Source organism: Haematobia irritans, chromosome 2, assembly GCF_050003625.1.
Source record: "Haematobia irritans isolate KBUSLIRL chromosome 2, ASM5000362v1, whole genome shotgun sequence".
NCBI classification, from domain to species: Eukaryota; Metazoa; Arthropoda; class Insecta; order Diptera; family Muscidae; genus Haematobia; species Haematobia irritans.
The window spans coordinates 36935818-36961594 of NC_134398.1; the positions used below are offsets into that span (position 1 = coordinate 36935818).

A 25777-nucleotide genomic window follows, 5' to 3' on the forward strand; every position below is an offset into this window, starting at 1 on the left:
TTTGCAATACCATCCGACCTACATCAATAACAACTACTTGTGCCAAGTTTCAAGTCGATAGCTTGTTTCGTTCGGAAGTTAGCGTGATTTCAACAGACGGACGGACGGACATGATTAGATCGACTCAGAATTTCACCACGACCCAGAATATTTTTTTTATGGGGTCTTATAGCAATATTTCGATGTGTTACAAACGGAATTACAAAGTTAATATAGCCCCATCCTATGGTGGAAGGTATAATTAATTACACGCAAAAAAATAATTCTTTCCTCCCAAACGAAATTTTAGACAAACAAGGTTCGTTTCTCATTTGCTTTTCGTTGAAAGGAAGTGTATTTGGAAGAAAAGCATATTTTTTTTTGTGATAAACGTTTATTCTTTTCCAGGATGTAAAAACAATTTCATAAAGACTAACTCAAAAAAATTTTTTTCTGGCTAATTGCATTTTCCCTCACATCTTTCCCACTTCCACGAAGTTTTTTAGTTCTTAGCACCTTTTTCTGTAACACAAACAATGTAGAAGAAATTATACGATTTTATAAATTTAAAAATTTTTTTTTACCTTTCGCCTGGACGGAGAATCGAACCGCGGACCATGCAATTTGTAAGCCAACACACTATCCACTGAGCCATGTAGCCATTATTGTCATCAATAGACAATTACCCATATAACTAAGTTATATTTATATAGCATAGCTTGCGGCGCCCACGAGCCGATTAAATAAAGTTTATTTAACAGAAAAATACATTTAGTTGGGCACCGTGGAGCAGTGGTTGCTACGTCTGACTTGCATGCCAAAGGTCGTGGGTTCAATCCCTGCTTCGACCAAAGTTTTTTTTTTTTTTTTTGTACATATATTCCAGATATGATCGGAAGATTCCCAAAAATTTTCAACATTACATTCTACTATATTAAATTTTTACTATGAACTGTAAAATGTGTCTTATTAAAGACCTAAATTTAGAAAAGAACAGTGTTTGATATAAACGAAATGGACTGTGTTGTTGGTTCAAAAATATCTTTTTTTACTGAAAAAATAAAAATTTTGTAACAAACGAATTTTTTTGGTGATAAAAGTGTATACTTTTCGAAGCAATTCAAAAAACTCTAACAAAAGAAAAACGTTTTCGGTACACGTTTTCCAAACGTTTTTTTTCTTTGCGTGTAGATCAATTAAGTTTGTGATTGAATATAAAAAAAAAATAGTTTTTTTTATGAACATGGAACAATGTTGTCACAAGCATCTTAATATAACGGAAATTATATATCTAATTTCGGAAACTACCATATGTAAATGCTAGCCAAACAAAAAAAAAACAAAACAAAATGTTAAAAACTTAATTTATTTAAAGTGAAATCCGCTGAAAATTACAATAGAATTTTTTTTTACAAACTAAATTTACTAAAATAAAATTTAATATATAGGGTGTATTTTGGGTTTAAATTAAAACAAAAATTAATTATTTTAATAAAAAAATGCTCTTTACATAATAATCTTCAATATTTATTTATGACACTTTGAATTTAAAGGACCCTATTTCTGTCTCCATTTGTTTCGAGGATATTTCTAGCACACATTCGTTTTAGCCTCTAATATAAATTTCCAAATTTTTCATACACAAATTTTCTAAAATTACAACTAATTATTTTAATAAGAAATGCTCTTTAAATAATACACTTCAATTTATTTATTTAAGTAAAAAAAAGCTTCAATTTATTTATTATGTTATTTATTTAATTCATTATTTATTTATTAATTTATTATAAATGCAATTTATAATAAACTTTTTTATTAGGACGGCACTGGTAACTAGAGGCTATCGGCATTCTTAAAAATATAAACTTCAATATTTATCCATGACACTTTGAATTCAGAACACCATATTTCTACCTTTTTCTCTTCATTTGTTTCGAGGACACTTCCAGCACTTATTCTCTTTATCCTCTAATATAAATATCACCAGATTTTTCATATTCAAATTTTCTATATACTTTTCCTATATGAAGCCATATAAATGTGTTTTTTTTTCAGTACGAATATGTGTAGTCATGTGTACAATAGAAATCTCTTATGTTGACAACCATTACTTAGTATCCTTGAAACAGCTTTTTCTCTCCCTGTGTGTGTGTGTGTGTGTTTTTTTTTCGCATATAGGACCTCTTTGAAGATAATCTTTTAAATTACCGCAATTTCTCAAAAGATTTAGCCAAGTGTGTAATATTTTTTTTTCTGGCTAGCATATGTTGCAAAACATTCATCCACCTTTTTATGGGATGAACGATTTACCCCAAAAAAAGAAGAAAAGCAACAAAATTTGGTCCGTTTTGCAGTAGTTATGGTCGTTGCTGCCTTGGACTCTCCTTGTGAACTTTAACTCAACTTAAAAACTTATGTGATGGCACTTAAACACCAGTTGTTGTTGTTCTTGCTGTTATAAAGGATAGTGAATGTCTGCATATATTCGTGAATGGTTACTAAAGTTTCCACTCGTCCTTGGTCTCATCATCAACATCATCATCATGGTCGTCGTCGTCGTCATTGTCGTCATTCTGTTGTTGATGATAACGCAAGGCGATAGCCAAAAATTGAATTACATTAATAATACATATGGAACACAAATCTCGTTAAGAGACATAAAAATGTTGGAGGAAGCATATAAAAATAAAATGCCATTATTATAGCCATGGTCTGGGTTTGGTGGTGTAGCCAGTTGAGCTGCTATTCAAAGAATCCAAAAAGCAAATACAATGTTTGCAGATTTAAAATTGGTCAATGGATGGTGGCTAGAGGTATTGTAGCCAAAGGTTGTTTCAGATGGCCTGGCTGTTGTGATCTATCCATCCTGAAGCTTTTTGGGTGAAAAGCAAAAAAAATCGGTTAGAGCCAGCAGCAGACGTAGCAAAACAAATTGCAATTTTCACTTTTGGCAATAATCCAAATCTCCAATTACACATGAAATTTTTATTACAACCAAAATACAATTGCATTTTGTGGAAGACAAAAAGTGTAGGGATAGATTATGGGTAGAGAAACGCATCGAAGTCTTCTTAATGAAAGGCCTGACAGAAGGCCTTGCAATTTCACTTTAAGAAAGGCATGTGTGGTAGACAAAAAGTGCAGGGATAGATTATGGGTAGAGAAACGCATCGAAGTCTTCTTAAAGAAGGCCTGACAGAAGGCCTTCCAATTTCACTTTAAGAAAGGGTTGTGTGGAAGACAACAAGTGCAAAGATAGATTATGGGTAGAGAAATTCTAATAAATATTGAATTGAAAAAAAAAAAATAGAGAAGATTCATGGAAGTCTTCTTTTGGAAGGCCTGACAGAAGGCCTTCCAATTTCACTTTAAGTAAGACCTCTGTAATTCACAAGAGTCCAAAGAAACAAACAACCATAATGATTGCAAAAGGAATAAAATTTTGTATATTTTCCGAATAAATCGTTGTAGCTTACTACACACAAAAAAAATTTCTAATTCGATCACGAAATTAATTGATCCAATTAATTTTTTAATTGAAATGTCTTCAATCACTGAAATGATAGTATCAATTAAAAAATTAATTGAAGGCCAATTAAAAAATTAATTGATACTATTAATTTTTGTGATAGATTTTTGTTTCAATTAAAAAATTTGTTGATTCAATTAAATTTTTAATTGAATATTTTTTAAAACTCAATAATTGGAAAATTTTTCGTAAATTTTTTTTCTGTGTACTTTAGAAAATAATTCGTAAACGTGCGAAGACTGTTTGTAAAAAGGTCATTCGAATAACCTTCACATGAGTTTGAAATACTGTTTTCATAGTATTCCTTAAAAAAGGCCTGACAGAAGACCTTCCAACTTCACTTTAAGAAAGGCTTGTGTGGAAGACAGAAAGTGCAGGGATAGATTATGGATAGAGAAATTCTAATAAATATTGAATTGAAAAAAATAGAGAAAATTCATGGAAGATTTCTATTGGAAGGCCTGACAGAAGGCCTTCCAATTTCACTTTATGGAAGGCCTCTGTAATTCACAAGAGTCCAAAGAAACAAACAACCATAACGATTGCAAAAGGAATACAATTTTGTATATTTTCTCCTCCCGAATAAGTTGTTGGTGCTTACTGCTTTAGAAAATAATTCGTAAACGTGCGAAGACTGTTTGTAAAAAGGTCATTCGAATAGCCTTCACATGAGTTTGAAATACTGTTTTTATAGTATTCCTTAAAAAAAGGCCTGACAGAAGGCCTTCCAATTTCACATTAAGTAAGGCCTCTGTAATTCACAAAGAGTCCAAAGAAACAAACAACCATAACGATTGCAAAAGGAATAAAATTTTGTATATTTTCCGAATAAATCGTTGTAGCTTACTACACAAAAAAAAATTTCTTATTCAATCACGAAATTAATTGATCCAATTAATTTTTTAATTGAAATGTCTTCAATCACTGAAATGATAGTATCAATTAAAAAATTAATTGAAGGCCAATTAAAAAATTAATTGATACTATTAATTTTTGTGATAGATTTTTGTTTCAATTAAAAAATTTGTTGATTCAATTAAATTTTTAATTGAATATTTTTTAAAACTCAATTAAAATTTTAATTGGAAAATTTTTCGTAAATTTTTTTTCTGTGTACTTTAGAAAATAATTCGTAAACGTGCGAAGACTATTTGTAAAAAGGTCATTCGAATAACCTTCACATGAGTTTGAAATACTGTTTTTATAGTATTCCTTAAAAAAGGCCTGGCAGAAGGCCTTACAATTTCACTTTAAGAAAGGCTTGTGTGGAAGACAAAAATTGCAGGGATAGATTATGGATAGAGAAATTCTAATAAATATTGAATTGATAAAAAAAGAAAAAATTCATGGAAGATTTCTTTTGGAAGGCCTGGCAGAAGGCTCAAAAGTCCGCTGGCAAAGTAATGGCCTCTGTTTTTTGGGATGCGCATGGAATAATTTTTATCGATTATCTTGAGAAGGGAAAAACCATCAACAGTGACTATTATATGGCGTTATTGGAGCGTTTGAAGGTCGAAATCGCGGCAAAACGGCCCCATATGAAAAAGAAAAAATTGTTGTTCCACCAAGACAAAGCACCGTGCCACAAGTCATTGAGAACGATGGCAAAAATTCATGAATTGGGATTCCAATTGCTTCCCCACCCACCGTATTCTCCAGATCTGGCCCCCAGCGACTTTTTCTTCTTCTCAGACCTCAAAAGGATGCTCGCAGGGAAAAAATTTGGCTGCAATGAAGAGGTGATCGCCGAAACTGAGGCCTATTTTGAGGCAAAACCGAAGGAGTACTACCAAAATGGTATCAACAAATTGGAAGGTCGTTATAATCGTTGTATCGCTCTTGAAGGGAACTATGTTGAATAATAAAAACGAATTTTGACAAAAAAAAATGTGTTTTTCTTTGTTAGACCGGGGACTTATCAGCCAACCTGTTATGTGATAGTAAAGTATAGTTGTCTATATATGGCTGCCAAAGTATGTGTGCGTGTACTAGTGTTCGGGAGAGTTCAAGCATAACAATAACCACATGGCAGTGATAGCAATTTTGCCATTTCTCGTTTTTTTTTATCTCCCAAAATGCTTGTGCCCTGTAGCACTGATGTTGTTGATGATGATGATAATGCGGATGCGGATGTTGGTTATAACTATGACGACAGCAAAGACAATAAAAAAATTGAAAATCCAGGACCTTGATAATAACAAATATCAAATTTAGTTGTAAGCAAGAAGAGCCGATTTTGTATTAAAACATTAATATAATATAAAGAAAATAGTAAATAAAATAGAGGCCTAGATCAGCATTGTCTTTGATTTCGAGGCTATTAAAATGAGCCTCATGAAAATAAAGCCCAAAACCAAAATTAAAACATTAATAATAATGTAATGAAAATAGTAAATAAAATGGAGGCTTAGATCAGCATTGTCTTTGATTTTGATGCTATGAAAATGGACCTCATGGAAATAAAGGCCAAAACCTAAATGTATATGGTTCCCTTGAAAATGAGTCTCAAAATCTAAATGAAGCAAAACCACAGAAATTGTACGGAAAACTACGAATATTATATGTATGGAATATAACAGCACCAAATTGTTATGTTTTTTTTTTTTTTTTGGCAGTGCCATGAATATAACTCAAACAATTATAGTGAAAACTATCATTATGAGTCTCATGAAAATTAACCCCAAAACCTAAATGAAGTGGGACCCCAAAAAATTATACGGAACACAACAACACCAATTCTAGTTTAAATGATTTGGACATTGAACCAGCCTGCATTGATATCAGGCTAACATAGAAATAGTAAGCTGCGAGGAGCCCGTCGTAAATAAGGAAAAAAACATTACTAATATTGTCGTTAGAATTGTTGTTGTGTCCTTAGAAACCAGTTTCATATAGTTATCACAGTAATTGTTGTTGACTAGAAACGAGACATTGTGTGATCGTTCGCCAATCAAGTGAATTCAGCAATGTCTTTAAAAATAGATTTCGATTTGTTGGTACATTAGTGTAGTAACAAATCGAAATCTAAAAATAAGATTAAGGGATTGTAATGTTATACGAAAAGATGATGCACAGTGCGGGTGAAAAATGGTTAAATTTGGGAAAAATGATTCTCGTATGTAAATTTCATAAGAAATTAACATAAAAGAACCAAATTGAATCATCTCACCCGGCCAGATCTCGCTAAAGACTATGGAAATGTGTAGTGGCCAACACTGAAACATATATGTATAGTCAAGCTTGGGAGATGGGTATCTGGCATTTTCTTTTCAGTAACTTAATGATGTCAATTCCCTTAATCTTCCTGTCCAATAAGCTCGAATAAAATATTGTAATAACCAATTTTTTATGTTTTTTTTTTTGTTGGGGGATATGACAATGAGCCCCGTGAAAATGAGCACCGTGAAAATAAGCCCCAAAACCTAAATTAAGTAGGTTTGTCAAAATGTTATGTTTATATAATTATATAAAATTTTGTCAAATCATTTTTCTAAAGAAAACTTTTTTAATTTTAATTTTAATTTTAATTTTATTTCTATAAAAAATTTTGACAACATTTTAATTCCATAAAAAAATTTGGTACGTCTTAGCTGGAGCGGAACATTTTGCAAAATCGGCCAAAACATGAGAAATTCTACCAATCTACTAAAAAGAAAAAATTACCATTTTATGTAGAATTCTACCAAGGCTTTGGGGTCACGGTTGCCATCGTGACCCCAAAGCCTAAATGAAGTGGGACCCCAAGCATTTTGTATGTTTTTTTTTTTTTTTTGAGCGCTATGACTTTGAGCCCCGCACAAATAGGACCCAAAACCTTAATGAAGTAGGGTCCCGAAAAATTATATGGAAAGCAATGAATAAAGCAAGTCCCGAAAAATGTACACAACTCTTAATATTTAAGTTTTTAGGGGGACGCTATGAATATGAACTTAGTGGAAATAAGTTCCAAAAAAATATGGAAGACAAAAATATGAAATGTCTATGTTTCAGAGAGAGAGAGAGCTGTACAAATTTTTATGATTTTTTTTATGGAAATTTCCAATTAAATTTTTAATTCAATTTAAAAAAATATTAAATTAACAATTAGTTTTTTAATTGGGTTTGGTAATTGATACTATGATTACTGTGATTGAAAAGAGAGAGAGAGCTATACAAATTTTTATGTTTTTTTTTTCGATGGATTTTTTGGCCCCAAGAAAATAAGCCCAACAGAAAATGGAAACTATGAAAATTAAACCCAAACCTAAATGAAATAAGAACACAAACATTTTTGGAGTGCGCTATAAATATATATATATATATAAACAAGGAAAGTCTAAAATCGGGCGGGGCCGACTATATTATACACTAAATTTTCGATACCATGGGTGCTATATATAAAAGTTTGTCCCAAATACACACATTTAAATATCACTCGATCTGGACAGAATTTGATAGACTTCTACAAAATCTATAGACTCAAAATTTAAGTTGGCTAATGCACTAGGGTGGAACACAATGTTAGTAAAAAAAATATGGGAGACATTTAAATGTGAAGCAATTTTAAGGAAACTTCGCAAGAGTTTATAAAATAAGTTTAGGAAAACTAGAGTCATTTTTACAACTTTTCGACTAAGCAGTGGCGATTTTACAAGGAGAATGTTGGTATTTTGACCATTTTTGTCGAAATCAGAAAAACATACATATGGGAGCTATATCTAAATCTGAACGGATTTCAACAAAGTTTTGCACGCCTAGCCACAATGCTTATTCTACGCTCTGTGCAAAATTTTAACTAAATCGGAGTTAAAAATTGGCCTCTGTGGTCATATGAGTGTAAATCGGGCGAAAGCTATATATGGGAGCTATATCTAAATCTGAACGGATTTCAACAAAATTTTGCACGCATAGCCACAATGCTGATTATACGCCCTGTGCAAAATTTAAACTAAATCGGAGTTAAAAATTTGCCACTGTGGTCATATGAGTGTAAATCGGGCGAAAGCTATATATGGGAGCCATATCTAAATCTGAACCGGTTTCAATAAAATTTGGCACACTTGACTAGACTACTAATTGTGCTCCTAGTGCAAAATTTCAACCAAATTGGGGTAAAACTCTGGCTTCTGGGACCATATTAGTCCAAAAGATATATATGTGAGCTATATCTAAATCTGAACCGATTTCAATAAAATTTAACACACTTGACTATAGTACTAATTTTTCTTCTTGTGCAAAATTTTAAGCAAATTAGGGTAAAACTCTGACTTCTGGGGCCATATAAGTCCATATCGGGCGAAAGATATATATGGAAGCTATATCTAAATCTGAACCGATTTCTTCCAAAATAGGGTTCTATTCTGAGCCAAAACAAATACTTGTGTCAAATTTAAAGTCGATTGGACTAGAACTGCGACCTTGACTTTGATCACAAAAATGTGTTCACAGACAGACGGACATGGCTATATCGACTCTGGAGCCCACCATGAGCATTTTTGCCAAAGACACCATGTGTCTATCTCGTCTCCTTGTGGGTGTTGCAAACATATGCACTAACTTATAATACCCTGTTCCACAGTGTAACGCAGAGTATAACAAACTGAAATATTTCAGCGAGTTAAGGCACGAATTTAATGTAAACTACTTGCAGAGAAAAAAATTGTTTCAATTAAATTTTTAATTGAATTTAAATTAAATTAATTGAAAATTAAATGAAAACTACGAACATTAACCCCAAACCTAAATGAAATAAGAACACACAAATGTTTGGAGGGCGCACGCCAAAAAAGCAATGAAAATGTTCTTTTTGGATCCGGAAGTGGTGCAAAATTGACGCAGAAGCGATGAATTTAACATGGGCTTGTCATAGGACGGAAGTACTCCATTTCAACAGCCATTGCACTGAATTTGCATCACTTCTTTAGGTGTGATCCGAATTCAATGTTTTGGATGTAAATTAAAAAATTCTGTGATATTTTGGCAAATAAATAATTTTTATAATTTTTTATCATTTTTAATGGATTTTAACGCTTGTCGGAACCGTTTGACCTCAAATATTTTCAAAAAATCACAATTTTTTCAGATTGGATTTAGCATTTTTTTCGACAAAATTTAAATGATTTGTATCATTTTATGAATTCTTACTCTGTTTTTAACCTCTTTGAAACAAAAAAAGTTAAAATTACCCATTAAAATTATGAACAAACCAAGTTATAAAAAAAAATTGAATTAAAAGAACTTCCTGGGTAGTTAAAATAAAGATCATTAGAAGTGCATCTTCTGGAAGTGCTTTTAAAGTTGTGCCTTTGGAAGAACTTCCAAATTTTTTTACTGGGATATATATAAAAAAACTGAAATAGTTCAGCGAGTTAAGGCTCGAATTTTAATGAACAAAAAAAAAATCATCAAAAAATTCCAATTAAATTTTTAATTCAATTTAAAAAAATATTAAATTAAAAATTTAATTGGGCCAAAAAAATTTTTTAATTGAAACAAAACACAATTACAACAATTAATTTTTTTAATTGGAACAATTAATATTTTAATTGGGTTTGGTAATTGATACTATGTTATCATTACTGTGATTGAAAAATTCTCAATAATTAATTTCGTGATTTAAAACAAAAAGAAAAAAATAGTTGTTCATATGCGAAGATTTTGGAGTGGTAGCTATTTCCTTCGTAAAATATTTTTTTGCAAGTTCTATTAATATTTCGCACTCGTAAATTAAAGGAAATTCTTGAATTATGCTATATATATCCCATTTCTTAAGTATTTGGTAAAAAGATGAAAAATTTATTATTATTCTTACTACCTGAATAAATAATCAATAAATAAATAAAAAAATACTTGGTTGTCAACAAAATTGTTAATGCTCTGAAAATATCCCTGGAAAAAATGCAGCATATACTTAAGGCGAAATTTAAGGTAAATTCTTACACTATATAATATTGTCAATATAAAATATATTCATCTCTTATCAATTCTTATTTTTTTCTGTTTACTCTGTATTTATAGAAAGAAAACATTTTATTAATACTAACCTGAGGGACAAGCAGCATGTTGACCAGTTGTTACATTTTGATAATAGTAGTTCTCCTCAAGCCATCGCGGCGCACCATGGGAACGACATTTGCCAGCAATTTTATCCCAGGCACAGTATGGATCTTGTAGAGCAACACATTCGCTATAATAAAATTAATTAATAAAAATATTATATAATAGAAATGATGAAAAAAAAAATAACATTTAAAAAAGGCAAATTCATTTATACAATGTATAATTATATCATATAAAATATCTTCGGGGTAGCCGTTTGTAATTCCACAGACCTAATGGAATTACTCTGACTATAATTTAAGGAGAAAATTTAAACGACAAATCCATAAAAATGTAGAGACATTTGCCTTCATCTCTAAAGCAGAAAAATCTTTCTTGTCCAAAGGAATGTCGTTCGATATGTGTATTCTCATTAGGTTAGGTAGGGCAGCCCCTTATTTCAGGCTCACTTAGACTATTTAGTCCACTATAATATCACAGTGTTGAACTTCTCTCTTATCTCTGAGTGCTATTCGATTCCATCATTGAGTCATTGAGCTAAGCAATGACATGGGACCTCCTTTGTATGGCCGGATGTGAAAAGCGTTCCTCAGAAGCTTTGAAACACCCAAAAATATAACTAACATTACTGAGAGGGGTTAATACACCGCTGGAAAGCGGTCAAAAATTGTATAAAACACAGGCATTGCTAGCATACTAACAAATGCACCATGGTGGCTCCCAGAATGTATCCAACTTCTTTTTTTTTGTTCTCAATATGTCAAGTTTCGTATCCACAAAACAGTAAATGCAAAAAGCTTGCGAACAACTATTCCAAAAGCAACAAAGGAATGGGTTTTTGCTTCGCATCGTTATTGGTGATGAAAGGTGTATCCACTGCAACAATTCCAACCGATTGTACAAATCATATGGTTTTACCCTGGTCAAGTCTCAACATCGATGGCAAAGCAGAATATTTATGTAGTGCGTTTTTTTGGTGGGACCAACTGGGAGGGGTGTACGTACTACGAGAAAATTTTGACAAAATTAAGGAATCAAATTTTAACAAAAGTTTCTCTGCGAATCAAATTTTGACAAAAGTTTCTCTGGGAATCAAATTAACATATACATTTTGACAAAATTTTCTCTAGGAATAAAATTTTGACAAAATTTTCTATAGGAATAAAATTTTGACAAACTAAAATTTTTTGAATATTTTTGTTTTAAATTTAGACCAAATTTCGTATAGGATAAAATGTTGATCACATTTTCTCTAGGAATAAAATTTGAACAAAATTTTGTATAGAAATAAAATTTTGAAAAAAATATCTATAGAAATAAAATTTTGACAAAATATTTTTTTTTTCAATAAAATTTGTTCAACTTTGACAAAATTTCGTAAAGGATAAAATTTTGACCAAATTTTCTCTAGGAATAAAATTTTGACAAAATTTTCTTTAGGAATAAATTTTTGAAGAAAAAAAAATCTTAAGGAATAAACTTATGACAAAATTTTCTCAATGAATAAAATTTTCAAAAAATTTTCTCTAGGAATAAAATTTTGACAACATTTTCTATAGGATTAGATTTTAATTTTCTCTAGGAATACAATTTTGACGAAATTTTCTATAAGAATAAAATTTTAACAAAATTTTGTATAGAAATAAAAATTTGACAAAATTTTCTATAGAAATAAAATTTTGGGAAAATTTCAATTAGAAATAAAATTTTAACAAAATAAATTTTTTTCAATAACATTTTTTCAATTTTGACAAAATTTCGTATAGGATAAAATTGTGAACGCATTTTCTCTAGGAATAAATTTTTACCAAAATTTTCTATAGGAATAAAATCTTGACAAAATTTTCTATGTGATTAAATTTTAACAACATTTTTTTCTAGGAATAAAATTTTGACAAAATTTTCTTTAGAAATAAATATTTGAAAAAAAAAAAAAATTCTTAAGAAATAAACTTATGATAAAATTTTCTCAATTAATAAAATTTAAAAAAAAATATTCTCTAGGAAAAAAATTTCGACAAAATTTTCTATAGGAATAAATTTTAATTTTCTCTAGGAATAAAATTTTGACAAAATTTTCTAAAGGATTAAATTTTAATTTTCTGTATAATAAAAATTTTACGAAATTTTCTATAAGAATAAAATTTTAACAAAACTTTGTATAGAAATAAAATGTTGACAAAATTTTCTATAGAAATAAAATTTTCATTAGAAACAAAATTTTAAGAAAATTTTCATTAGAAATAAAATTTTGACAAAATAAATTTGTTTCAATAAAATTTTGACAAAATAAATTTGTTTCAATAAAATTTTGACAAAATTTCGTATAGGATAAAATGGTGATCACATTTTCTCTAGGAATAAAATTTTGACAAAATTTTCTATAAATTTTCTATAGGAACAAAATCATGACAAAATTTTCTATAGGATTAAATTTTAACAACATTTTTCTCTAGGAATAACATTTTGACAAATTTTCTGTAGGAATACATTTGTGAAAAAAAATCTTAAGGAATAAACTTATGACAAAATTTTCTCAATGAATACAATTTTCCAAAAATTTTCTCTAGGATTAAAATTTTGACAAAATTTTCTATAGGATTAAATTTTCAATAAAATTTGACCACATTTTCTCTAGGAATACATTTTTATCAAAATTTTTCTATAGGAAAAAAATCTTGACAAAATTTTCTATAGGATTAAATTTTAACAAGATTTTTCTCTAGGAATAAAATTTTGACAAAATTTTCTTTAGGAATAAATTAAAAAAAAAAAATTCTTAAGGAATAAACTTATGATAAAATTTTCTCAATTAATAAAATTTTCAAAAAATATTCTCTAGGATTAAATTTTAATTTTCTCTAGGAATAAAATTTTGACAAAATTTTCTTTAGGAATAAATTTTTGAAAAAAAAATCCTAAGGAATAAACATATGACAAAATTTTCTCAATGAATAAAATTTTCAAAAAAAATTCTCTAGGAATAAAATTTTGACAAAATTTTCTATAAGAATAAAATTTTAACAAAATTTTGTATAGAAATAAAATGTTGACAAAATGTTCTATAGAAATAATATTTTGACAACATTTTCATTAGAAATAAAATTTTGACAAAATAAATTTTTTTCAATAAAATTTGTTAAATTTTAACAAAATTTCGTATACGATAAAATGGTGATCACATTTCCTCTAGGAATAAAATTTTGACAAAATTTTCTATAGGAATAAAATCTTCACAATATTATCTATAGGATTACATTTTAACAACATTTTTCTCTAGGAATAAAATTTTGACAAAATTTTCATTAGGAATAAATTTTTGAAAAAAATTCTTAAGGAATAAACTTATGATAAAATTTTCAAAATATATTCTCTAGGAATAAAATTTTGACAAAATTTTCTATAGGATTAAATTTTAATTTTCTCTAGGAATAAAATTTTGACAAAATTTTCTAAAGGATTAAATTCTAATTTTCTCTATAATAAAATTATTACGAAATTTTCTATAAGAATAAAATTTTAACAAAATTTTGTATAGGATAAAATGGTGATCACATTTTCTCTAGGAATAAAATTTTGACAAAATTTTCTATAAATTTTCTATAGGAACAAACTCATGTCAAAATTTTCTATAGGATTAAATTTTAACAACATTTTTCTCTAGGAATAACATTTTGACAAAATTTTCTGTAGGAATACATTTGTGAAAAAAAAACTTAAGGAGTAAACTTATGACAAAATTTTCTCAATTAATAAAATTTTAACAAAATGTTCTCTAGGAATAAAATCTTGACAAAATTTTCCATAGGATTTAATTTTAATTTTCTCTAGGAATAAAATTTTGACAAAATTTTCTATAAGAATAAAATTTTAACAAAATTTTCTATAGAAATAAAATTTTGACAAAATTTTCATTAGAAATAAATTTTGACAAAATAAATTTTTTACCAAAATTTTCTGTAGGAATAAAATCTTGACAAAATTTTCTATAGGATTAAATTTTAACAACATTTTCTCTAGGAAAACAATTTTGACAAAATTTTCTTTAAGAATAAACTTTTGACAACATTTTCTCTGGGAATAAACTATAGACAAAATTTTCTAAAGAAATATCATTTAAAACATATGTCTCTAGGAATAAAATTGTGACAAAATGTTCTAGAGAAATAAAATTTTGAGAAAATAAAATTGTTTTAAATTTTTTTTTTTGCAATTTTCACAAAATTTCGTATAGGATAAAATTTAAACAAAATTTTCTCTAGGAATAAAATTTTAACAAAATTTTCTGTAGAAATAAAATTTTCACAAAATTTTCTTTAAAAATGAAATTGTGACAAAATTATCTATAGAATTCAATTTTAACAACATTTTTTCTTGGAATAAAATTTTGAAAAAATTTTATTTAGGAATAAAATTTTGAAAACATTTTATTTAGGAATAAAATGTTGACAAAAATTTTCTTTAGGAATTACATTTTGACAAAATTGTCTATAGGAATAAAATTTTGACAAAATAAATATTTTTCAGTATTGACAAAATTTCGTATAGGAATAAAAATTTTACAAAATTATCTATAGGATGTAATTTTAACAAAATTTCTCCAGGTATAAAATTTTGACAAAATTTTCCCAAGGAATAAAATTTTGAAAAAAATTTCTCTGGGAATACAATTTTGACAAAATCTATTATTCTAATTTAATAATGGTATTCTAATTCTGTATATAGAAGTGCGAGGTATCAGCCATGTAGGATGAGATTTAGGTTTATCTCTCTAACTTATTTTTATAATACCCCTAAAATGCATAGGTTCAGTAGGGGTAGGGTAGGGTATGATATAGTCGTCCCTTAACGTGGTTTAGTATAAATCCTGAAATATTTGAAAAAATCCGGAATTTTTATTTGCGCTCCTAATAAGATATAATCATTTGGAAATATTCAATTGGGAAGTCCTACCCGACCCTTCATAAAATCCAGATTCCAGAAAATTAACAATACTTCCATTGATTAGTCTGCCATAGTTTTTTTTCGGAATAAATTTTTAAATTCTCCCGTAATAAATATTAAAAGAGTGCTATATGAAAATGACAATTTACCGTTTGGATCCTCAGAATTACGAATATGAATGGTATGATATCTACGCAAATTATTATTAATGACTGCTAGCACTTTTTTCGAATTTGAAACTTTAGTTTTTTTTTTTTAAGTCATATTGTGGTGTATGTTTTCCTTTTAAAAATTCATTTATTTAACTACTTTATGTTAAACGCATGCATTTTGATTTGTATCATTGAAAAATGTACATAGAAATACGATTGAAATCACGTATACCATGTTGTATGAGTAATTTAAATTTGGCTTGTACCATTGAATGTATGAGTGATATTAATTTGTATTCATGTACAGACGGTACTCATACGAACCATGGGTCCACAGAGAGAAGCCAAAAAAAAAAAACACACAATAAATTGTCTCTGTCCCACAAATACATACACAAACACACACACACCCAAACCCGAAAACGTATTTCAAATAAATTAAAAGTTGCTGCATCATCAAAATCACCATGCAAAAATGGAATAAAGAGCACAAAACAAAAAAAAAGTGAAAAACCAAATGGACACCATGTTTCAAAAGGTAAAAGCTATACATGGAAAACATTTTGAATTTTGCATGAGTGTTTCGTTTAACGGTAGGTAACAATGGCGTTGATAATGTTGATACAGCAATATTTCCCTCCATCTAACTGTGAGTTAACACAATGAATGGTGCTTAACTCGCTTCCATCCCTCTTCCCCGCGGTGTAGAAACTATCTGATGTGTATTTTATACATAGCCAATATCAAATGCAAAATAACAATGGCAATGGCAGTGACATTTTTCTGAGGTACAATTGCCTTTGGACCATACCACCAGAGTGTACTATGACCGAGGCGACTTATTCCCCGGTATTATAAACGATGTTCATTTAACAACAAACAAAAAAAAAAGCTAAAAAAAAATACTCAACCAGCATAACAAACTCACCTGCAACTGGTGATTTTATCGTTGTGACAACGATGCAATTGGATGGCTATAACCTGACTATCGGTGACAATGATTAATTTACCATCATCATAGCTGCCATCCTTGGGTTGATCTGAAAGTATATTGTGTATCGTTTGTAACATTTAAAACATTTGTTCAATTTTTCATGGTATTTTTTTTGGGGGGGGGGGTTTTGTTTGTGTAACATTGCAAAAATAGTATGGGAATATTTAATGACATTTGCATGTAGATAACATATCAGTGCTGGTTTACTTACCATATTGCATAGTTCGCACAATTTTCAGATTACGTATGGGTTCACTTTTGGGCAATACATCAATTTCTTCTATTACCACCGATGTAACTTTCTTATCGGAATCAGCCGATTCAGCATTAACGGATTTTATAATTTTACCATGATCTGGAAAATATTTAGCGGAGAAGAAGGAAAATATTAGGGTGAGATAATCCAAGGATTGGAGGTTCAAATTAATATCCAACAAAAATATTAGGTTGGACAGTTCTGTTTTGTATATATATTTGTTTTAAATATGTAGGCTACTTAAAAAACATCAAGTACTAAAAGTGGTAGGACTCTATGTCGTGTCCATTTTGGCTTTATATATAAGATACCCCAGCAGTAATTAGACCCGTTGCCATAGTAGAGGCATAGGCTTCACAAATTATAGATAATTTATACTAGGCAAAATTTACCTGTTCCAACAAATATCACATCATAAGTTTTACCACCAGGAGTTTTTATTTGAGGATCTACAGCAATTTGTGTAAATCGGTATCTGGAAGTAAAGATAAAAAATACTTCAATTAGCACACAGAAAACAATATCACCAAAGTTTTGCGATTTAAAATTTTAATTGAGTTTTAACAAAATATTCAATTTACTATTTAATTGATTCAACAAATTTTTTAATTGAAACAAAAATTTAAATTTCACGAAAAAATTTAGTTTTAAAAAATATTCAATTAAAAACTTAATTGATTCAACTAACTTTTTAATCGAAACATCAATCAAAATTTCAAGAAAAATTAATTAAGTTTTCAATATAGTGATTTAAACATTTAATTCATACAACAAATTTTTTAATTGAAATCAAAATTTCACGAAAAATTTGTTCAATTAAAGTTTTAATTAAAAAAGCAATCAAAACAATTAATAGTATCAATTAATTTTTTAATTGGATCTACAAAAATTAATAGTATCAATTAATTTTTTAATTGGATCAATTAATTTTTTAATTGGATCTACAAAAATTAATAGTATCAATTAATGTTTTAATTGGATCAATTAATTGTTTAATTGACTTTCATTTAATTTTTTAAATTGATACTATAATTTCTGTTATTGAAGACTTTACAATTAAAAAATTAATTGAATCAATTAATTTCGTGATTGGATCAGAAAAAAATTTTTTTGTGTGCAAATTCAGTTGCTATTAGTTAAAAATTAATTGGATCAATTAATTTCATGATTGAAGACCAAAAAATATTTTTTAGATAGTTCAGATTATTCGGAATGAATAGACAACAAGTTTGGGTGCACTTTCCTGTTAAACAAAAACATCTAGGACAGGGATCCTAAGAGAGAAGTGCCATAGAATTATACAAAACTCAAGGCATAGAATAGGCGCACGAGATACTTGATTGCATGTAGCTCAAATTTGTAAATATCTATCTCAACTTGAATATTACACACCCCACATTTTTATTTATTTACTTTTCACTTTATTTGTTATAATTACAAATTATAATAAATTAATTTATACGGGCACTAGCAACCAAAGGCTAGCGTAATAATTTATTTATATTTAAAAATTATATACAAACAAAGTTGATAAGCAATTATGAACATTTACTCAGCAGCCTACTCTTTTATTTATTGTATTTCTATAGAAATATAATAAAATTTTGCAAACATTTTCTATAGAAATGAAATTTTTATCAAAAATTTCTATAGAAATAAAATGTTGACAAAATTTTCTGTAGAAGTAAAATTTTGCAAACGTTTTCTATACAAATAAAGTTTTGACAAATTTTTCTATAGATAGAAAATTTTGACAAAATTTTCTATGAAAATACAATTTTTAACAAAAATTTCTATAGAAATAGCATTTTTATCAAAAATTTCTATATAAACAAAATTTTGGCAACATTTTATATCAAATTGAATTTGGACAAAATTTTCCAAAAAAAAAAAAAATAAAATTTTGCAAAAATTTTCTATAGAAATAAAAGTTTTTACAAAATAAAAATAAATTTTCTTCAAAATCTTCTATAAAAATAAAAATTTGACAACATTTTCTATAGAAATACAATTTTGACAAAATTTTCTACAGAAAAATAATTTTGCAAAAATTTTCTATAGAAATAAAATTTTGCAAAAATGTTCTATAGAAATAAAATTTTGACAAAATTTTCTATCAAATTGAATTTTGACAACATTTTCTATGAAAGTAAAATTGTGCAAAAATTTTCTATAGAAGTAAAAGTTTTTACAAAATAGAAATAATTTTTTTTTCAGAAATTTTCTATAGAAATACAATTTTGCATAAATTTTCTATCAAAATAAATTTTTGACAAAATTTTCCATAGAACTAAAACATTTGATAAAATTGTCTGTAGAAATCAAATTTTGATAAGATTTTCTATAGAAATAAAATTTTGACAAACTTTTCTATAGAAATAAAATTTTGCAACAAAATTTATAGAAATAAAAATTTTTCAATATATTTCAATAGAAATAAAATTTTGCAAAGATTTTCTATAGAAATAAAATTTTGACAAAATTTTCGATAGAAATAAAATTTTGCAAAGATTTTCTATAGAAATACAATTTTGACAAAATTTTCTATAGAAATAAAATTTTTTCTATAGAAATAAAATTTTGCAAAAATTTTCTATAGATATAAAATTTTGACAAAATTTTCTATAGAAGTAAAAGTTTTTACAGATTTTTTATTGAAATACAATTTTGACAAAATTTTCTATATATATATATAATTTTGACAAAATTTTGTATAGAAATAAAATCTGGAATCTATATAAAAATCTATAGAAAAAAATTAACAAGCTTTTCCATAGAAATAAAATTTTGCAAAAATATTCTATAGAAGTAAAAGTTTTTACAAAATAGAAACAAATTTTTGTTTCAAAATTTTCTATAGAAATAAAATTTTGACAAAATTTTCTATGGAAATAAAAATTTGCAAAAATTTCCTATAGAAATCAAATATTGACAAAATTTTCTTTAGAAATAAAATTTTCCAAAAATTTTCTATCACAATAAATTTTAAACAAAATTTTCCATAGAAATAAAACATTTGATAAAATTTTCTGTAGAAATAAAATTTTGACAAAATTTTCTATAGAAATAAAATTTTGCAACAAAATTTATAGAGCTAAAAATTTTACAAAATATTTCAATAGAAATAAAATTTTGCAAAGATTTTCTATAGAAATAAAATTTTGACAAACTTTTCAATAGAAAGAAAATTTTGCAAAAATTTTCCATAAAAAAAAAAATTTTTACAAAATAGAAATATTTTTTTTTAATTTTCTATAGAAATAACATTTTGAAAAAATTTTCTATGGAAATAAAATTTTGCAAAAATTTTCTATAGAAATAAAATTTTGACAAAATTTTCTTTAGAAATAAAACATTTTATAAAATTTTCTGTTGAAATAAAACATTTTATAAAATTTTCTGTTGAAATAAAATTTTGACAAAATTTTCTATAGAAATAAAATTTTGCAACAAAATTTATAGAAATAAAAATTTTACAAAATATTTCAATAGAAATAAAATTTTGCAAAGATTTTCTATAGAAATAAAATTTTGACATACTTTTCAGTAGAAATAAAATTTTGAAAAAATTTTCCATAGAAATAAAATTTTGCAAAAATTTTCTATAGGAGTAACAGTTTTTACAAAATAGAAATATATATTTTTTTAATTTTCTATAGAAATAAAATTTTGACAAAATTTTCTATGGAAATAAAATTTTGCAAAAATTTTCTATAGAAATAAAATTTTGACAAAATTTTTGTTAGAAATAAAATTGTGCCAAAAATTTTCTATCAAAATAAATTTTTGACAAAATTTTCCATAGAAATAAAACATTTGATAAAATTTTCTGTATAAATAAAATTTTGATAAGATTTTCTATAGAAATATAATTTTGCAAAGATTTTCTATAGAAATAAAATTTTGCAAAAATTTTCTATAGAAATAAAATGTTGCAACAAAATTTATAGAAATAAAAATTTTGCAAAATATTTCAATAGAAATAAAATTTTGCAAAGATTTTCTATAGAAATAAAATGTTGACAAACTCTTCAATAGAAATAAAATTTTGCAAAAATATAAAGAAATAAAATTTTGACAACATTTTCTATAGAAATAAAATTTTGAGAAAATTTTCTATAGAAATAAAATGTTGACAAAATTTTCTAGACAAAAAAAATTTCGGCAAATTTTTGATCAAAAACTTTTTAAATTTAAATCTTTTCTTCAAATTTTGGTAGACTATTTATGGCACGAGTGGCAACCGTGGTTACATGTCTTTACAAGTCTTTCATTATCTATCGCCGTCGCCATCGTTATCTTTCTATAGAAATAAAATTTTGCAAAAATTTTCTGTAGAAATAAAATTTTGACAAAATTGTCTATAGACATAAAATTTTGCAAACATTTTTTATAGAAATAAAATTTTGCAAATTTTTCTTTAGATAGAAAATGTTGACAAAATTGTCTATAGAAATAAAATTTTGCAAATTTTTCTATATATAGAAAATTTTGAGAAAAATGTTCTATAAAATTTTGACATTTTCTATAGAAATAAAATTTTGACAAAATTTTCTATAGAAATAAAATTTTGACAACATTTTCTATAGAAATAAAATTTTGACAAAATTTTCTTTAGAAATAAAATGTTGACAAAATTTTCTAGACAAAAAAAATGTTGGCAAATTTTTGGTCAAAAAACTTTTTAATTTAAATTTTGTTAAATTTGGTAGATTTTTGGTAAACTTTTCTTCAAATTTTGGTAGACTATTTATGGCAGGAGTGGCAACCGTGGTTACATGTGTTTCGTTATATATCGCCGTCGCCATCGTTATCTTTCTTCTCTAATCTCTCTCGCTCTTTTTGACGTTTCTTAACAAATATTTGTTTATACGTAATTTCTAAATAAATATATGTTTCCCTTCAGAAGTTAAGAAAAGGTAATACCCCAAACGTAATATGTTCTAACATATTAACGTATATATCCCAAACATGTTATACTAGTTTATGAACGCTTTATTTTAGTATTTTCTATAGAAGTAAATTTTTGGCAAAAGTTTTCTATAGAAATAAATTTTTGATAAAATTTTCCTTAGAAATAATATTTTGACAAAATTTTCCATAGAAACAAAATTTTGACAAACTTTTCTATAGAAATGAAATTTTGACAAAATGTTCTAAAGAAATAAAATTGTGCAAAAATTTTCTGTAGAAATAAAATTTTGTAAAAATTTTCTGTAGAAACAAAATTTCCAATAGAAACAAAATTTTGACAAAATTTTCTATGGAAATAAAATTTTGACAAAATTTAATTTTTGTATTTTGAATTCAGTGCTGACAACTTTCCAAGCAAGTTGTAAGATAAGTAAATATTTTGCTAGGATTTTTAATTAATTTATTTTTTTTTTTTTGTTCTTCGAATTAAACTCTTTTTAAATTTCTTAAATTTTCTTTAGTCATCACCACCGTCAAGCAAAAACAAAGAAGAATTTTTGCAGTAATATAAAAGAAGAGTAAAACTTTATGTCATGGGATAGTTGTCATTTGGTTTAAGTTTCAACCTCATTTGCAGTTCTTGTCGTTTACTGTCTGTCCATTACATGTTAAATTTTGTTCATAGATTTTTGTTTTTGTTTTTTTTTTTTTTTGTTTTTGCTTGCATCTTAATTCTGGAGAAACTGCTGTTCCAGACAGTTGGTGTTGGTTTGCTTGCCAGGAAATTGCTAGGTTTTTGTTTCTCTTCTTGTTTTTCACCAATCTCTTATTCTTCCACCCACAAAAGTTCGTAATTCGTATACAATTATGGGTTAATGTCCGGTCCATGCTACTTGGGCTCCTGGTCATGGGGTTGTTTTTTTTTATTATTATAAATTTCCTTCCCATTGGGATTGGGGTAGTATCTCAATAAGTGTGAGTTTTGTTGACCACTGTTGGTCGACAGGGAAGGGGTGTTGAAGAAAAAAAAGTATGCTACGAGTTATAAATGTAAAAGTTGCACTTTTGTTAATTGCAGCCTTAAAAAATGGTAAAGATGTTTGAAGAAAATGAGAACGCAAAAAAAAAAATAATAAAACACCAACCCTGAAAGAAAAAACCATAAGGAAGAAATCCATTATCCCAGCTATGGAAAATAATCTGAACCAGAAAAAGAAAAAAAATGCTCAAAGAATAAAATAATGCGTATATATTTGGTTTCAGTTGAAGTTTCTCATTCTTTCGTTTTGTTTAAGAAATTTTCCTGATATACTTTTTCTTAGTGCTTCTTGTACAAATTGAAGAAGAACATTTGAGGCGCTAAGGATACAATATTAATGCAGATGATGAAAATCCGCTCCCCCCCTAAATCTTTCATATATTATTGAAATACCTTCTGAGAACAGAAATACAAAAAAGAATGAGTTGAACAATTTAATATAAGATTGCCATTTTAATTTAAAGTCTTATAATTTTTCAATGATATAAGAAAGGCATAATGAAAAATATTTTGCAAAATATTTAAACAAATGAGGAAGGTGGAAATTATTATAAAAAAACAAATACATTTTTAATTGTAATTCCTGGCCAAAGGGAAATTTGATCCTGGCTGTCGTAAAATACTTCTGATGAGAGCGGATATTAACACCCCTTGCAGAAAACAGGATGTGCAAGTGCTAACGTATACGGAAAAATATATTGACCTAATATGAATATTTTGGGAAAATAAGAAAAGTCAACTTTTCAAAACATTCAAAAAGTGAAAAACACGAAAAAACTACTTTTACGAATTCTCAAAAACTCGACAATTTAAGGAACTGAAAAAATAGAAAACTTGAAGATTTGAGTTTTCCCAACTTTACAAAATTAATAACATGATTAGACGACTTTTCAAATTAAAAAAAAATCAAAAAGTCGAATCGAAAACTCGAAGATTGGTGTTTCAAAATTTTCAAAAAGGCGGAAACTAGAAGTGTCCATTTTTCAAAACGTCGAAAACTCGAATTCTATTTTTCTTAATCTTTAAATACGACTAATCGTTACTGACGACATTTTATAAACGGGTTATATATGTACACAATTGGGATGAATGTGTAAAATTATCCGGTTAAATCGAAGCTATAAAAAATTAAAAGTCGAAAAGTCGAGAGATGGCTTTTCCAATATAAAAAAAATCTAACGGTTGAAAATTCGACTTTACCAAATTTTAAAAAGTCGAAAACGCGAAGAGTGGAAAAATCAAGATTTGGTCTCTCCAATATAAAAAAAACAAGTAAGGAAGTCGGGCGGGGCCGGCTATATTATACCCTGCACCACTTTGTAGATCTAAATTTTCGATACTATATCAAATCCGTCAAATGTGTTGGGGGCTATATATAAAGGTTTGTCCCAAATTTATACATTTAAATATCACTCGATCTGGACAGAATTTGATAGACTTCTGCAAAATCTATAGACTCAAAATTTAAGTCGGCTAATGCACTAGGGTGGAACACAATGTTAGTAAAAAAATATGGGAAACATTTAAATCTGAAGCAATTTTAAGGAGACTTCGCAAAGTTTATTTATTATTTATCGCTCGATATATATGTATTAGAAGTTTAGGAAAATTAGAGTCATTTTTACAACTTTTCGACTAAGCAGTGGCGATTTTAACAAGGAACATGTTGGTATTTTGACCATTTTTGTCGAAATCAGAAAAACATATATATGGGAGCTATATCTAAATCTGAACCGATTTCAATCAAATTTGCACGCATAGCTACAATGCTAATTCTACTCCCTGTACAAAATTTCAACTAAATCGGAGTAAAAAATTGGCCTCTGTGGTTATATGAGTGTAAATCGGGCGAAAGCTATATATGGGAGCTATATCTAAATCTGAACCGATTTCAATCAAATTTGGCACGCATAGCTACAATGCTACTTCTACTCCCTGTGCAGAATTTCAATTAAATCGGAGTAAAAGATTGGCCACTGTGGTCATATGAGTGTAAATCGGGCGAACGATATATATGGGAGCCAAGGCCGTATTCAGGGGGGGATGAGGGGGATCAAACCCCCCCCCCGAAATGAATGAATATTTATACCCTTCACCACTACTGTGGTACAGGGTATAATAAGTTTGTGCATTTGTATGTAACGCCAAGAAATAATTGTCATAGACCCATCTTTTAGTATACCGATCGGCTTGGAATTAAATTCTGAGTCGATTTAGCGATGCCCGTCTGTCTGTCTGTCTGTCTGTATATGTAATTTTGTGCACAAAGTACAGGTCGCAGTTTAAGTCCGATCGTCCACAAATTTGACATAACGTCTTTCTTCGGGTAGAAGACAATCGCTATTGATTTTGGAAAAAATCGGTTCAGATTTAGATATAGCTGCCATATATAGTTATCACCGATTTGATCATAATTCACGTATTTATGAACCGACGTTATTCAAATTTTGTACATTTGAATGTTTTGTCAGTCCCGTAAAAACTGCCAAATATCAACCAAATCGGATCAGATTTATATATAGCTCTCATATATATCTTTCGTCCGATTTGGACTTAAATGGCCCCAAAAGCGAGAGTTTTGCCCTGATTTGCTTCAAATTTTGCACAACGAGTACGTTTAATAGTATCGTTAATTGTGCCAAATTTAGTTGAAATCGGTTCAGATTTAGATATAGCTCCCCTATATATCTTTCGTCCGATTTTGACTTATATGGCTTTAAAAGCCAGAGTTTTGCCCTGATTTGATTAAAATTTTGTACAAGGAGTACGTTTAATAGTATCGTTAATTGTGCCAAATTTAGTTGAAATCGGTTCAGATTTAGATATAGCTCCCATATATATCTTTCCACCGATTTGGACTTATATGGCCCCAAAAGCCAGAGTTTTGCCCTGATTTGCTTCAAATTTTGCACAACAAGTACGTTTAATAGTA

At 27.7% G+C, this 25777-nt stretch overlaps 1 protein-coding gene across 1 annotated transcript in view; it reads right to left on the reverse strand.

Moving 5' to 3' along the window:
• The window catches only part of Sema1a (semaphorin 1a), a 1157214-nt gene that overhangs the window by 47123 nt on the left and 1084314 nt on the right, over positions 1–25777 (reverse strand). The window contains 4 exon segments of the mRNA XM_075293762.1: positions 10531–10673; positions 16571–16682; positions 16848–16991; positions 17285–17367. Of these exon segments, the coding sequence (XP_075149877.1) occupies positions 10531–10673; positions 16571–16682; positions 16848–16991; positions 17285–17367 (482 nt within the window).